This window comes from Odontomachus brunneus, unplaced genomic scaffold (assembly GCF_010583005.1).
Source record: "Odontomachus brunneus isolate Ranch 3 - 2012 unplaced genomic scaffold, Obru_v1 Obru_scaffold_090, whole genome shotgun sequence".
In the NCBI taxonomy this organism is placed as follows: domain Eukaryota; kingdom Metazoa; phylum Arthropoda; class Insecta; order Hymenoptera; family Formicidae; genus Odontomachus; species Odontomachus brunneus.
The window spans coordinates 234,901-249,092 of NW_022639540.1; the positions used below are offsets into that span (position 1 = coordinate 234,901).

The following is a 14,192-nucleotide window of genomic DNA, read 5'->3' on the forward strand; positions in this document are numbered from 1 at the left end:
TGTATACTTTTTCTCGAACGCCAATTACGCTCACGGGCGTAACCGCGGGAGAATCCTTTCCCTCTCCCTCTCAGTAGCCCGCAAAGAAAAATAGAATTACGGCGGATGCGGAAAACCCCCGCTGGAAACGCCCGTACGGCCGGCGATTTTATCGGAGCGTTTGCTCCGCTCATACCGGATGCAGTCGGTGCGTTTAACGAAATTCGATGCAACCCGTATATATGATCGACGAGAAAACGTGGAAAATTCGATCTGAAATGTAGCGATGTGAAACTATGGCGAGATCGCTCGTCGATTCGCCCTATAATTAACGGCAGATCGCGAACATATTAGTCTACTCGTTACGGATCGGCTATCGCATCCTTTGGATTATACGGGTTGGAAATGCCGTTTCAACGACAACGACGATAGTCCGTTTTATCATTCTCCTTTTCGCGAGAAAAGCGACGCGCAATTTGTCGTTTCGACTAATCTGTCATCTACGCGAACGTACAGAGTGAGATTTCGCGCCAGAGACAGACTCTATTTGCGAAACGACTCCGCACGTGTTGGCGAAAAAAAAAAGATGAAGAAACGACACGCGCCAGCACGTTTCAATTTATTACTTAATTCTGCGCTGCGAAATGAATTTCTCTTTGCGACGCGTTGTCGAAATCCATGGCGGAACGCCATACATGGAAAAAAGTAATATAGTTTGCCCACACATGAATCTGGTTGTACCTCAATCAGATTCAATAGTATGAGATATGGGACTAATTATTAAATATGGACGAAATAAAATACGCGACAACTAATTATATGGTTACTCCAATCAGAGTATAAAAGAACTAAAAATAGAATTTGGTTGACGAAATAAAAATTTAGTTGAAATGAGATCAATCAAATATTTGGTAATTACAACTAAAAAATTTAATTATCGCTATTTTGTTTTACTTTCTCAGTAATATATTTACTTACAAGGGAACACTGCGAACCCGAACTCTTTGATTTTGATACACTTTTGTGAGTATGTAGAGTAAATCAATACATGAATAACGATATATTCCATTTGTGTCCTATCGCTATATTTAAAGATATAATTTACACTCTCAAAGTAAAAAGGACAATTCCAATTTTTCATGTATTACTCTTAAATTAAAGGAGATAGAAAAAACTTTTCGAATAAAAGTTTAATGGTAAGTTAAGTAAATAGAAGCTGTATGATTAGCTATAAATTGACATAAGCATAAATAAAAAGTACTTTTTTTATTGTAAACAAATCTTTTATAAATATTTTCTTATTTATGCTTATATCAATATTTACAGCACTTAACTCACCATTAAACTTTATTCGAACTATTTTTTTCTATCTCCTTTAATTTAAGAGTACACGAAAAAGTGAAATCGTCCTTTTTACTTTAAGAATAAAACTTTAAGAGTGTAAATCATACCTTTAAACAGCGATAAGGCACAAATGGAATATACCGTTATTCATGTATTGATTTACTCTACATACTCACAAAAGTATATCAAAATCAAAGAGTTCGGGTTCGCGGTGTTCCCTTGTTAATCATTAGGCGCAGCAAAATGACAATTAAATTTATTGATTGCAGTTACTAAATATTTGGTTAATACCATTTTAACGAAATTTTGGTTTCAATAACCATTCTTTTTTCGGTATAAATGTCACCACACCGATTTCTGGTTGTTACACCTAGATCCACTACATTGTTATAGCTAATGTACCAAGATAACTGAATCATATCAACTCTACACATTATTATTACACAAAGATAATTAGGATAATGCAACTATACTCTCAATCAAATGTTTCTGTGCACTATATCTTTTTCCCGTGCTCGCATTCGCATAATCGACTTAAAGGCCCGTCTACATAGGCCGCAACACGCAAAACGCAGTTTGCAATCGCGCGCACATCCAACTTCAACTTTCTACGTTTTCCCTGTGTTTGCAGGGAAAACGCAGAAAGTTGGAGTTGGATGTGTGCGCGATTGCGAACTGCGTTTTACGTGTTGCGGTCTATGTAGACGGGCCTTAATGTCTCTTCGCGTAGCGCGTCTGTTATTTTTGCGCGGACGAGAACGAGTCCCGAGTTTTAGCGATTCCATAATTCTATAAAACAAATGGCCGATTGGAAAACAACGAAATACGCATTTTTGTTATGCATATGTATACGCATGCATGCATACGGAATCGCAATTACCGCGGCGGCGAATGTGTTAGCAGATATCGAGGACCGCGGCTGTGTACGATTGGAATAACAATCTACGCGCGGCCGGACATTAATCGTGAATCTGAAGCGACATCCGACTCGGTGGACGATGAGTAAAACAGGCGAGTACAATGACGTCAAAAATTGATACACAAATCGTCAAATAACACATTAATTGTTTTCATCATCTCTGCGCCGACATACACTCGGACTCTTCGCACGTGTGTTTTATATTTTCTTCCCCTTTATTTCGTTTATTTGCTCGAGCGGAGTTCAAAATTCGGAAAATCAACAAAGCTTTGCACTCGCGCAGTGTGAAAAATGTGAAATATCTCACATTTTTTCACAGGCGCGATCTCGCGGAGTCCGACATTTTTTGTAATTGCGATATCAATGCTTTCAGCGGAGTAATTAAAATTTCGCGAAACATCGCGCGCTCCTTATCCGCCAGCACTTGCGCCAGCAAGTTAATGTTAATTGTTTCGCAAATTAGCCCGTCCGTTTAATAATGAACGAGAGACTCTCGGGAATGAAATTCTCGCTTGACGCGGGAAGGTTGTCGGGCATGGACGCTTCTACATTGAGAGCCGCGTCTTTGTACGTACACAAATATTGTGATTCTCGGGGCTAACTCGAATTGAGTAAGCCGCGGTGCAATGAACTGCAAAACACCGAGGGCAATACCTACGATCGATTCGCGGTCGACGTTAATGTTTCTATGCACCGCTAGCTGGGAAGGATGCGGTCGGAAGGGGAAGAGAGAGAGAGAGAGGAAAGAGGAAGAGAGAGATAGAGAGAAAGGGGGATTCTTTGTACTTAATGGCCCGTGCAGTTATTCCACGTACTTGAACGCGTTCTTAGATCATTCGCGGGAGGATAGGGGCGGCGGAGGGTGGAAAATAAACCCCGCGCGCAACATCGTTCGTTCCTTTACACGTCTCTCAAGTCGCCGCGAGATACAGGATCTCTCCTCGCCGCTCGTTTCAGACGGTTCAAGCCGGTCATTCATCGGCCGCACAGACCTGCTCCTTTTACGTGCTCGCGATCGTTTCAGCGCAACGTGCCACTAACTAATCTAGAATATTTCACCGCCGTAATGACTGAAGTGCTCCCCCGGGGGACGGCAAGAGGTTCGCGGCAACTTGACGGGCCCGAGCGTGTGGGATTCCACCGTTCCCCTATTTATCACTTTTTATTCGCGCCGCGACGACGATATTTGTACCGTTGTAAAACGGCGCGTAAGTCCGCAAAAACGCGCACGGGAGCTCGGGCAACTTTGACGACCCATTCATCAACCTGTCGCTAGAGAGCGAGAGAGAGAGAGGGGGAGAGAGAGGGAGAGAAAGAGAGAGAGAGGTCCGCTTCTGCCGCTTTTGTTAATGAAGTAGCTCGAGCACGCAAGTGCTCAGCTGTAATAGAGAGCCAGGGAACTTGAATCCACGGATAAATTCCGAAGTATTCCGATTAATAATCACCGTGCACGCGCGCACGACTCAGACCTGCGCTGCTATCCGCCGCTCATAACTAAACACGTCAATCTGCCGCTGATGTTTTTCACTCCGCTCGGTCAATTCAAACGTGCGCTGCGGTATAAATAACGAAAAAAAAAAGAAAAAATAGCCTTTGAGTATTCAAGACCGCGTTTATCCGAAAATATCGTTCCCTTTTATAGGTCGATGATTGTTTTTCGACAGATACGAGAGCAATCCATACGAGAATACAGGTAGATACGATCTCTCGGAAGTGAAATATTATTTATTTTTATTAGTGTCATAAATAAACTATACGACCAGAGGTATGCGTGGTGTGGACGGTGTATTATTCCCGCGGTGAATGACAACGAATCACGTGGAAATTTGAACGAGCCACGGGGATCAATACGCGGGCGTTATTTGAAAAGCTAATATTTATCTTCGGGAATAAACGGAGTTCGGAGACCGTCGGGACCGTCGCGCAGCTTATCAGATTTGCAAAATCGTGGTCGGTTTGTTGTCCGTCTTCGTCGCGACTTATTTACCGGCGGCTTACCCCGGCCTCGCTCTCCTACGATAAATATATCAAATTTCCTGAAGAAAGCCACTTCAGCTCGCAATTCAGAAGTTATCGGAGAAACAGATGAACGAAATAAAACTTCCCGAGTGACACTTAATTTCTCTTCCTCGGCAGCGAGGAAAAATGAGATCTCGCCCGGCGACTGCAACGTATTCACCTCCGCTTCTTACTTTACGCAAAAATACGACGTCCGCGAGCACGGTGCTAACGGCCGCCTTCCTTTCCTCCCTCTTTCTCTGTTTTTTCTTTTTTTCTTTTTTTTTTTTGCTCCTCTTTTCGCGAACTCATATTTTAATTATTGCTACGTTAGTCGGCGGAACGCAAAATGCGAGAGGCGTAACTGCCTTCACCGGTTGCGACAAAACTGCGTAATTTCAGGACCGGCCTGTGGGCTTGTCGAGCGAGAGCGCTACAACATTATGTAAATTAAAATGAAGGATTGCAACGTTAATAACGCGTTTTCCTATTTCCCTCCGTCCCACCCTACTCCTCCTCTTCCTCCTCTTCCTCTTTCTCTTCCTCCTCGTCGTCCTCCTCCTCTTCCTCCTCCTCTTCTATCTCTTTTCACAGCAAAATGTCCGCTATATAATAACGCGCACCATCAGTCTCCCACGTTGTACTACCTAAACGCATTAAATTTGTTAAACTTGCAGTGTCGTTTTACGGGGCGAGCTACATCCATCTTCCGGTTCAAGAGGCCAAGGGTGCTACTGACATCAGTTTCCGGTTCCGAACTCATCTCGCCGACGCCATGCTGCTATTGGCCGCTGGCAAGACGGATTACTGCCTGATCAAACTCGAAACCGGCAGATTGAAGGTTCGTTTGCCCCCGGCGCTTACTTCTATTAATAGGCTTTCTGTTTGGTGTCGGTCGCCCCGCTGTTAACGGGCCGCACGTGCTACGATACGCCTGTCTGTCAGAATTCTCCTCTCCTCGCCCCCTTTTCTCTCTGGTGTCCTTGCGGGAGAAATTAGACGCGCCGTGACAGCGGTAAAAAAAGAGAGCTCCTCTCGCGTGCGCTAAAATATTCCCCCTCGAGCGCACGCGTGCGAGGGAAATGCAGGATTCGTCGCGTGCGCAGATGTAACGCTCGTGTCCGTGGCTCTTATTACTGCGGGCTTCTTATTTCCCGACGAAAAAGGATGGCGCGGCTCCAACGCCGACCACGACAGCTATTGCATCCAGGAAAAGATTTTAATTGTCAGAGCTTGGTTGATTTTTTCAGCGTCGTATCGATTTTTAATCCGCGATGCGGAGGAGGCCGGGACTAGTTGGCCCAAAGATCATGTCAGCTATGTTTATTCTGTTTATGCTTCGTTTATGTGCTGTATTTATATGCTATGTTTACTTACAGAGAGCAATGGGAAAACGAAACCGCAAAATCCTTTCAGAACATAGGTACTTTTTGCCTGAATCTTATTAAAACCGAAATTATATTACAGTTGAAAAGTAGAAGAACTTGACTCAGGAGCTGCCTAGTATATTCTCGACTTTCTAGAAACTCAAATTTCGCATTAATATTCACCATCGTGAGTGAATAATCTCAAGTAACGTGTTATTAATTAAAATGAAATCTCCTGCAAGTGTATGATACACTGTTTTGAGTAATAAGAGCAATTTTCATCCGTAAAATATTTCGAAATCGAGCATGAAGTATGTACGAATGAGATGGAGTTGGCTCATATTTAAGAGTCGTCAGGAGGTCGTGGAGAGACTGTGAAGTTTTCTCATGGAGAAAATTCCAGAGAGTCCGGAATTATATACTAATTGAAATATACATTTTATACCTGGCGTTTTTACTCCCTGAATTGCACTAAGCAATTTGACTCAGTACCGTGGCAAAATCGTCACTAGAAATACAGTTTTGATTCCCCAATCAGAGGCTATTCGACAATTACGTCACGCGAAATTTGAATATTTCTTATTTCCCCCTCTTCTTCGTCGCATCTTGTTACAAAGTTTAGGTCTGCCATATCATATAGCATGTAGTAATTATACTCTCCCCTTCACATAGACTAAAAAAAATAGCTTATAAGGTAAACGTCTCAGGAGTCGACATACATGTCCCAATGATTGACATATTGGTTTTGTATTTTTCTTTGTTGAAATGCTTTTCAATATATAAAACAATATAATAAATGAAAAGAAATATTTAGTTACTTTGTGATTTTATTTCATTGATAAGCATCTTAACAAACACAAGTATATTATTAGTAATTCAATTATCGGTACACGTTCAATCACTAGGACGTTTACCTTAATCATATTGTGAGTAATAATTATTAGACTGCGCGCTATTATCATTTCTTAAAACACAAATACTTTTTTGACATAATATAAAATTTGTTTTTTTATTTTAATTTCAATTAGTAAAAGTTGCGTTTTCGAGAAAATAAATATTTTAGAATTAAGATTTTGTTTATTAACACAAAATTAAATTATTTTTATGGAATATAATATTTTTAGATATATATAAAAATTTATAAATATAGAATAACGTGTAACGCTCCGTGATCTTTAAACCCCTATTCCCCTCCTTCCTGTTAGTCACGCAAGCTGATAGACCCACTCCCTCTCCCTCGTGATGTGACAATTGTTGAATGGACTCTTATCTGGTTTGTATAAAGTGATATTATCGGATCCTAATAAGTCACGCAATGTAGCGTGACAATCAGAACCTTAATAAGGATTATTAACAATTAGAACTTTATTAGTAATTATGATCCGTGCGATTACATATTGTTTTATACAAACTGATTGGGATCAATCTGATCCATCAGGAGATAAATTTCTGATCGGAATGGTTACGTTGCAGCGTGTTAATATCTCGGTTATTACAAAACGAATTGTGTACGGTTTACAAGATCGCGTTGCGGACATAAAAACGTAGAGAAAGAAAAAAGTCAATCACAACAATTAGTTGTCTGAAAAAAATTGCACTAAAAAAAAATGTTTTGCTGGTTCATGTAGAATTCTGAATGTTACAGTTAAAATTTATCGTTTTGTTTTGTATCTGCTAAAATTGTTTGTGGCACATAAAAGCAGTATTCTAGCAAGTAAATTTAGGTAGATATAAGGGTTGCACATTTGTTTGTTTCTCGTTGCCAAATTACTTTGTCTACCACAGTCAATTTTGATAAGAAGCGTGACTCGCTTTAATTCAGATGGAACGCCACAGAGAGATACTCTTGCTAAATTTTACAAATGGTTTAGACAGAAATGCTATCCCTCTGTTGTCATCTATATCAATTAAATATAAAATAGATGCGGCATCGCAGTATTTGCTAGTTATGTGTTTTTTGCTAATTTCTGATATTTAGGTAATTTTCGCTATGTGTGATTACAAAATCACTCTTGCGTGTGTGACTTCGAAATTCTGGAAAATGTGGCATCTTACCTCGATCTTTTACGCGACTTTCTTATTCCGAGCTGTTAGTCAACTTAACCGAGACAAGATGACCGCACTACAATATGTTTGCATTTCAGTTATATTAAACAAGATACATCTCTTTCGCGTCCACTCGTCTTCATTCAATCGACGTTATTTACGAGCTCACGTCTAAACTTAGCACGTCTACACTTGAAATATCAGCGCTAGATCGATGACACCCGAACACTACCGCACTTCGCCCGCGAAAAGTGTCGACGATGATATTTTTATGCTAATGTCGATATCGAGTGTCATGCGCTTCAGCTTGATACTGTAAAAATCTTACGTACGGAGGACCGTTTGCGCAGGAAGGACCCGATATAAATTGATTGGTTTGCCACGAGCGAGATACAGCCAAACCAGCCGCCAAATTCAATCGTGCAGGTGGATTTCGATATCGCGGGTTATCGCATTTCGGCTGATAGCAATTGCGTCTGCGATCGTGGCGGGTTCAGCTCTGCCGTCACTGTACAATCGCATCCAACTAATCGACCGACGAATCGTCGACGTCGACGACGACGACGACGATGGCAACGATGGCGAATAGCTGCGCTGCTAATTCGCGCGCGTTTTTCTTTTTCGCTGCCGCATCGTCATGAATCGAAGATCTCACGGTGAGTTCGCGAACCGACGGGACAGCCGTTGTTATTTCATGAAATGACCGACTACGTACCCTCCACTTTTCCTCCGTCGCCGTAATGGCTCGACGCGTTGACATCGATGACGGGGGGTCGCTTTACAACGCGCCGAGCGAGAACAAAATCGCGTAATGTCTTTTCCATCGATGTTTCGCGAAATGAAATTGCGGCGTTACCGCGCGATGGCGGAGCCGGCTCTTTTTTCTTCCTCTTTTTTCCTACACACACGTCTACACACACGATTTTATTGCACGTCGATACGGCGCAATGTTTCGGCTGTGAGGCTGAAACGTCGCCGCGTCGTGACGTGCGTTCGTTTTTGCACATCGGGAGTTTCACGCGATCGGTCAAAACTGTCCAACACGATGAAGTCACTCGGTCGGATTTTACGCAATAATGAGCGTTGTGTCCCGATAAAAAAATATATATATAGATAGGACCTCTCTCTCTCTCTCTGGCAATTCGAAACACAACCGTGGTGTGCAGGTAAAACTCGTTAAATTGAATGAAAATGTCCATTTTGCAAATAACCAGATATATTTTTGAGCTATTAATTAAAATATATTGGTGAAAATTTGCGAGCAATCATTCACCAATGTTCTTTAATCAAATATCTGTGAGAATGTGAGTATTTGCAAAATGATAAACAATTTTTTTGTTTAATTAGACCTAATATATATTGAGAAAAAAATGGCTGATCCAACTAAAATTATGGTTTTTTTTTCTTTTGATATAAAATTGGTGATAGTAACATGCGCATATTAGACACTTATTACTAACATTATAATATTAGTAGAATTTAACAAAAAATAGTTTCTGCTAAGCCCAAACAACTTTCAACTTTTATATTTACATGTCCAGTTAGCTTATAAGTACTGTTATTTTCAAATAATACTGCAAATTTTATATTAAATATCAATAAAAGTAACATTTCTGATAATGCGTTAGTTTCTTAAAATCTTAAAGTTCTCTATAATATTATGAAAAAAAAAAACAATTATGGTGCTGTTTAAAAAATTCAAGATGATTTTTTTTATAAAAATTTTTCCTATTTTTTTGTTGTAAGTGGGAGCTTGCATGAAACAGGTAAATGTTCACCTTACAACCTTTTCTTTAAACTGTCGAAAGCGTCACAAAAATCGTGTGAACCGTTACGATGAACATCCTGTATATCAAGTTGTATGACGTATGTATATGTATATATATAGACATACACACGTACATACAATTATAGAATTTTTTTCTCTTTTTGCTGCCGGTAAAATATTGCGCAAAAGTTGCCTGCAAAATGTGGTGTAGCGGGATTCACTCCGATGGCCTCGTTTCCCTACGTGTGCGACTGTCACGCGAAATAATTCTTAACGGGATAATCGTTCGTTGAAAGCGAATGCCGCGCTGATTTACGCGCGGTAATTAAACGTATCGTGTACACGGTGCATGCGAAATGAACGTGAAAGATTCACTCTCGCGCTCAGTAGCCAGTGCGCGTAGCAGCGTTCGTGTCCGCGAAACGAAACGGAAAGGGATTTATTATTTCTCATACTTCGTACGCGCGTCGCGAAGGGCCATACATTTTCGGCATTGCCGAGATAGAGAGAGAGGGAAAGAGAGAGAGAGAGAGAGAGTCGCGCAGACTGATTGCGAATCGCGGAAAACACGTCGGACACGTATCGCATTACGACGAAATTCCATTTCATATGTCCCGCTTGTGCGGAACGTCAAAAATTGGAATTCAGATTGAATACATACGGAATACGGTACCGTGTGATCGATATCTGCACGTTATTACGACAAATGTCAAGATCGCAATGGAAGGAAAGAGAGGGATAGAGAGAGAGAGAGAGAGGGGGGGGGGAGGGAGAGAAAGCACGTATATTAAACATGTATGTAGACAGAGTGGCGTGCCTAAACAAGTTCTACAGGCGATAATGAGAAGAACACTGACAGCGATAGAGCTCTCACCAGTAGCCATCTCGTCTCTTGATAATAACCGCTGATGAGAGCCGCGCTGCTTCTAATTATGTACAAAGAACGCTGCGCTGCAACGAAGTTACAACTTCACCGGGGATTATTAATTTTCCAACGATTAATATTCCCGCGCGTACTCTCATATTCTACACGACTCATTATCACCCCCTTCGAATGAAACGTGCTTAGCGCCCTAACTGAGCTACAACTCTTGCAATTGCGAGAGATACGAGAAAGAGAAAGAGAAAGAGAAACGCGGATTACCTACCCACACAGCGACGTTGGCGCATGAATATTATTTTCCGCGACAATTGGAATAATCAATTTTCGTGCGAACTATAAGAGAGACCGGAGCGAGATGTCACACTTTTTAGAATTTCGAAATTACAACTAACTGTTCTAACTGACTGTACCAACATGATAGAGATAATCTTCATCTGTGTTTTTACACCCGCGACGATCCTGCAAACTGTATATTTTGTTCCGAAATAACCGAAGTATGTTACAATGTGACCAGCTTGGCCTGGTAGCGGGCCAAGTTAGTTAGCAATTTAGAGTAAAAAAGTCATGTATAAAATAGGGAAGACCAGATCAATTTAGACTACTTTTCAAAATTTCCGAGTTAGTCTTTCGGACAACTGACAATTGTTATAATTGATTATACCAACATGATAGAGACAACATTCCTCTGTGCTTTTTGTAACGATTCTATAAACCGTACAGAGAAAAAATCTAAGAAATAAAAATATTTATTCGGTGAATACTAATCAAATATTTACTTATATACTATATAATATATCTATATATAAAATAAATCTTTTGATTGAAAAAATATATATTTTCTTAAAATCCTGGATTTTCATAAGAACTTTTTACCCATAAGAATTGTTTACCCCATTTAAATAAAAGAATTTTAATTTAAGTAAATATGTTATTAGTATCCGGAAAAAATATTTTTTATTTCTTATAGTTTTTATTTTCTCATTTTTTATTCTCAGTCTTTTTGCTCTCCAAATACTAATGCTTGAACACATATTTAACTCTGGACATTCTTGTTGTTTTCGTGTTTATAAATATTACCAATATTTAAACACTTTTTAAATATAGGATATATATATATATATATATATATATATATATATATATATATATATATAAAATGTATATACACACAGAGGACATATCTCTCAAAAGTAAATAGATACTATAATTTTTTTAGATGGTCATTTATTTCAATTTATCAAGTTGACATAAATAAATAACTATTGACAAAAACCATGTCTATTTATTTTTGAGAAAATTTAAATATTTGTATTTAAAGACTAAAACACAACAAGAATACACAGATTTAGATACGTGTCTAGGCATTACAGGTGCTCTTACCTCAACACGAAACGTCGAGATGCTCGAGAACGTACTCGGCAACTCCTAAATCAGTTTCTCCTACTTTTCAACCGTAACATCATTCTCCGATTTTAATGGAATTCAGGAAGAAGTACCTACGTTCCAAGAGGAACATTCTGCGATGTCGTTTCCACTGTTTCTCTCACGATAAACACATAAACAAAGCGCATGGGCCGACGTGACTCTTGGGCCAACTAGACTCGGTCTCGCCTATACGCGCAGCCGCACACTATATCGTTATAACATAACAATTACCCCGAAGTGCAGCCCGATCCACCGCGGCGCCCTCGCACTCCAATCACGAAATTTTCATCAATCTCGCGGCTCGCTCTCCTTTTACAACTTTCATTCCCTCCAAAGCCGTCTTAACCTTGAGATAGACGTTCACTCGGTTACTCGCGCTAGCCCGCACTAGCGGTACATATCCCGATGCAGTATTAAAACACCTCCTCTAGCCTGAGTGCATTAGCCGCGCGCGGCGGCGACGGCGGCGCTCCGTTGCTCGCATGAATCCCGGCGTGAAAACCGCGCGAATCTAATTTCGCCGAGGGTTAAGTCCGCGCGGCGCGAAGAAGCCGCCGTCGGGCGGCTTAATTAAATTTGTTAAGAAGATCGTTAAGGTGGATGAAGGCAGGATAAACGGCCGGGGCAAAAAGTGCAACGACAGTTCCACGGTCTCTCGTGTGCCCGGCGCGCACGCGCGCGCTACGGAGGGTCTCCTCGACTCGCTCGACATCTCCGAAGGAGGCTTAAAAGCCCTCCTATCCGGCGATAATCCGGCGATTCAGAACTTAATTGCACCGATACATCGCGATATCGCTCCTCGCTTTCCAACCGGCAATGTAGTCTCCGACTCTGCGTTCTCACATGTACTATTCAGGATTTTGAAAGCTCACCCCTTTGTGCGCACCACACGGCGTGTATTTTTAATTAAATTTACCCCGCGCGCGCACATGCACGCACACTTTCATCCAGCTTATTTCCACGGCGGCCTTTGATCCACCGCCTTCTCACAGTTATCGTAATATAAAAAGTGCACAGTGGATTACTCGACGCCCTTCGAATTTTGAACACACGCCCGTTGTTCGTGGAATGTGCTTGATAAACCGAAAGCGCCGCTGGAACGTAATGAGAGCGAGATGTTAAGAATATGATAGCGCCGCAGGTTAACATAATGGACTGTAATGCCTTGTAATTAGAGTAAAAGTTCTATTGTACTTTTCCTCTTCGTTAAGAGGACTCTGTAATCCTAGTAATTATAAAGCATCGTTACTAGCGGAGCGCGACATTTTTCTCCCGACTCAGATAGACATCTCTCCTCGTTGTGCAGATCGTGTTAAAATAGTAAACGAGTAAACACGTCTATTCCGTAAACTAACGTAGAACGTGATGAAAGCAAAAGCACATCTCTCTCTCTTTCTCTCTCTCTCCCTTTCCCTCCCGTATCAGCGACGATCGTGTCCCGAGCGCGCAAAACGCTCGTTAAGCTTGAGCCTCCGGTAATCCAATGAACGAATCGAATCTTAATTACTTTTGCGTGCCGCGATATTGCTCACTTTTCAACGCGCACCACCGTCACCGCCAACATCGTTATTCATCGTGGAGAGCGCGATGTGAAGAGGGGAATCCTCGTGTCAGCGACAGATCGGCGGCGGAGATAATCGGCCGATTGCGCACATTCGCCCAATGTACGTTTCTTCCGTTATCGCGGCATATCTCGCGCGATCCATATTCGCGGCGAGGTCGGGATATATCGGTATCAACAATAACAACGCGGCCGCAAGCCCCCGTTTCTCCCCTCCGGCGTGCAGACGCGCCGCGGATAATCCGACGGCTTGGCGGAATGCATTGGCGGCTTTCGATATTGTTCACTTTCCAATCGTCGATGCATTCATAATGCAGCCGCCGGGGGTTCTCCGACGCTCGCTGCAATTGTGTGTATAGAGGCGCGTTTACATTCTGCAAAGTGTCGCTTGCTTCTCGCGCGCTTATACATATTAATAGGTCCTGCATAGTCATCCGGCATTGGCCGACCGACCGTGTGCTCGCAGGTCGCGAAAGCTCGCGCCTTTATTGCCGGGTCGATCGTAAAACCGGTGCGCCATGTCGCGTCGCACCACACACCGTCGAAAACGTCGATGCGCGCCCCGCTTGGCTCGGGTTCGGCGATATGCTGCGCCGCCACTGGAGCTTCATCGTCTCGGACGATCGACTTTTCATTAAGAGAGGAACCGCGCCACGGACGCTCTCGATCTCTTTATGTAGGATCAACGAAGACCACCTTCTCCCCTACCTCCCCCGAGGAACACGACGTCGCCGCACCGAAACGCTATAAGTCTCGGACGTTCGATCCGGGTCGCGATTAAGGTCTCTTTATCGGCACGTACCTCACCCCCTCTCTTCTCCTGGCCTAAAGCGCATCGTGTACCACACGGTAACTCGATAATACATTACACCGCGTCGTGACATACAGCGCGTTTAAATGAT

The 14,192-nt window shown here is 42.1% G+C and overlaps 1 protein-coding gene across 4 annotated transcripts in view; it reads left to right on the plus strand.

The window, feature by feature from the left end:
• The window catches only part of LOC116848143 (chondroitin sulfate proteoglycan 4), an 88,446-nt gene that overhangs the window by 32,630 nt on the left and 41,624 nt on the right, over positions 1-14,192 (plus strand). For all 4 annotated transcript variants that reach the window (XM_032823938.1, XM_032823935.1, XM_032823936.1 and 1 more), the window contains exon 3: positions 4,918-5,081. In XM_032823938.1, coding sequence (XP_032679829.1) covers positions 4,918-5,081 — 164 coding nt within the window. The remainder of the gene's footprint in view (positions 1-4,917; positions 5,082-14,192) is intronic.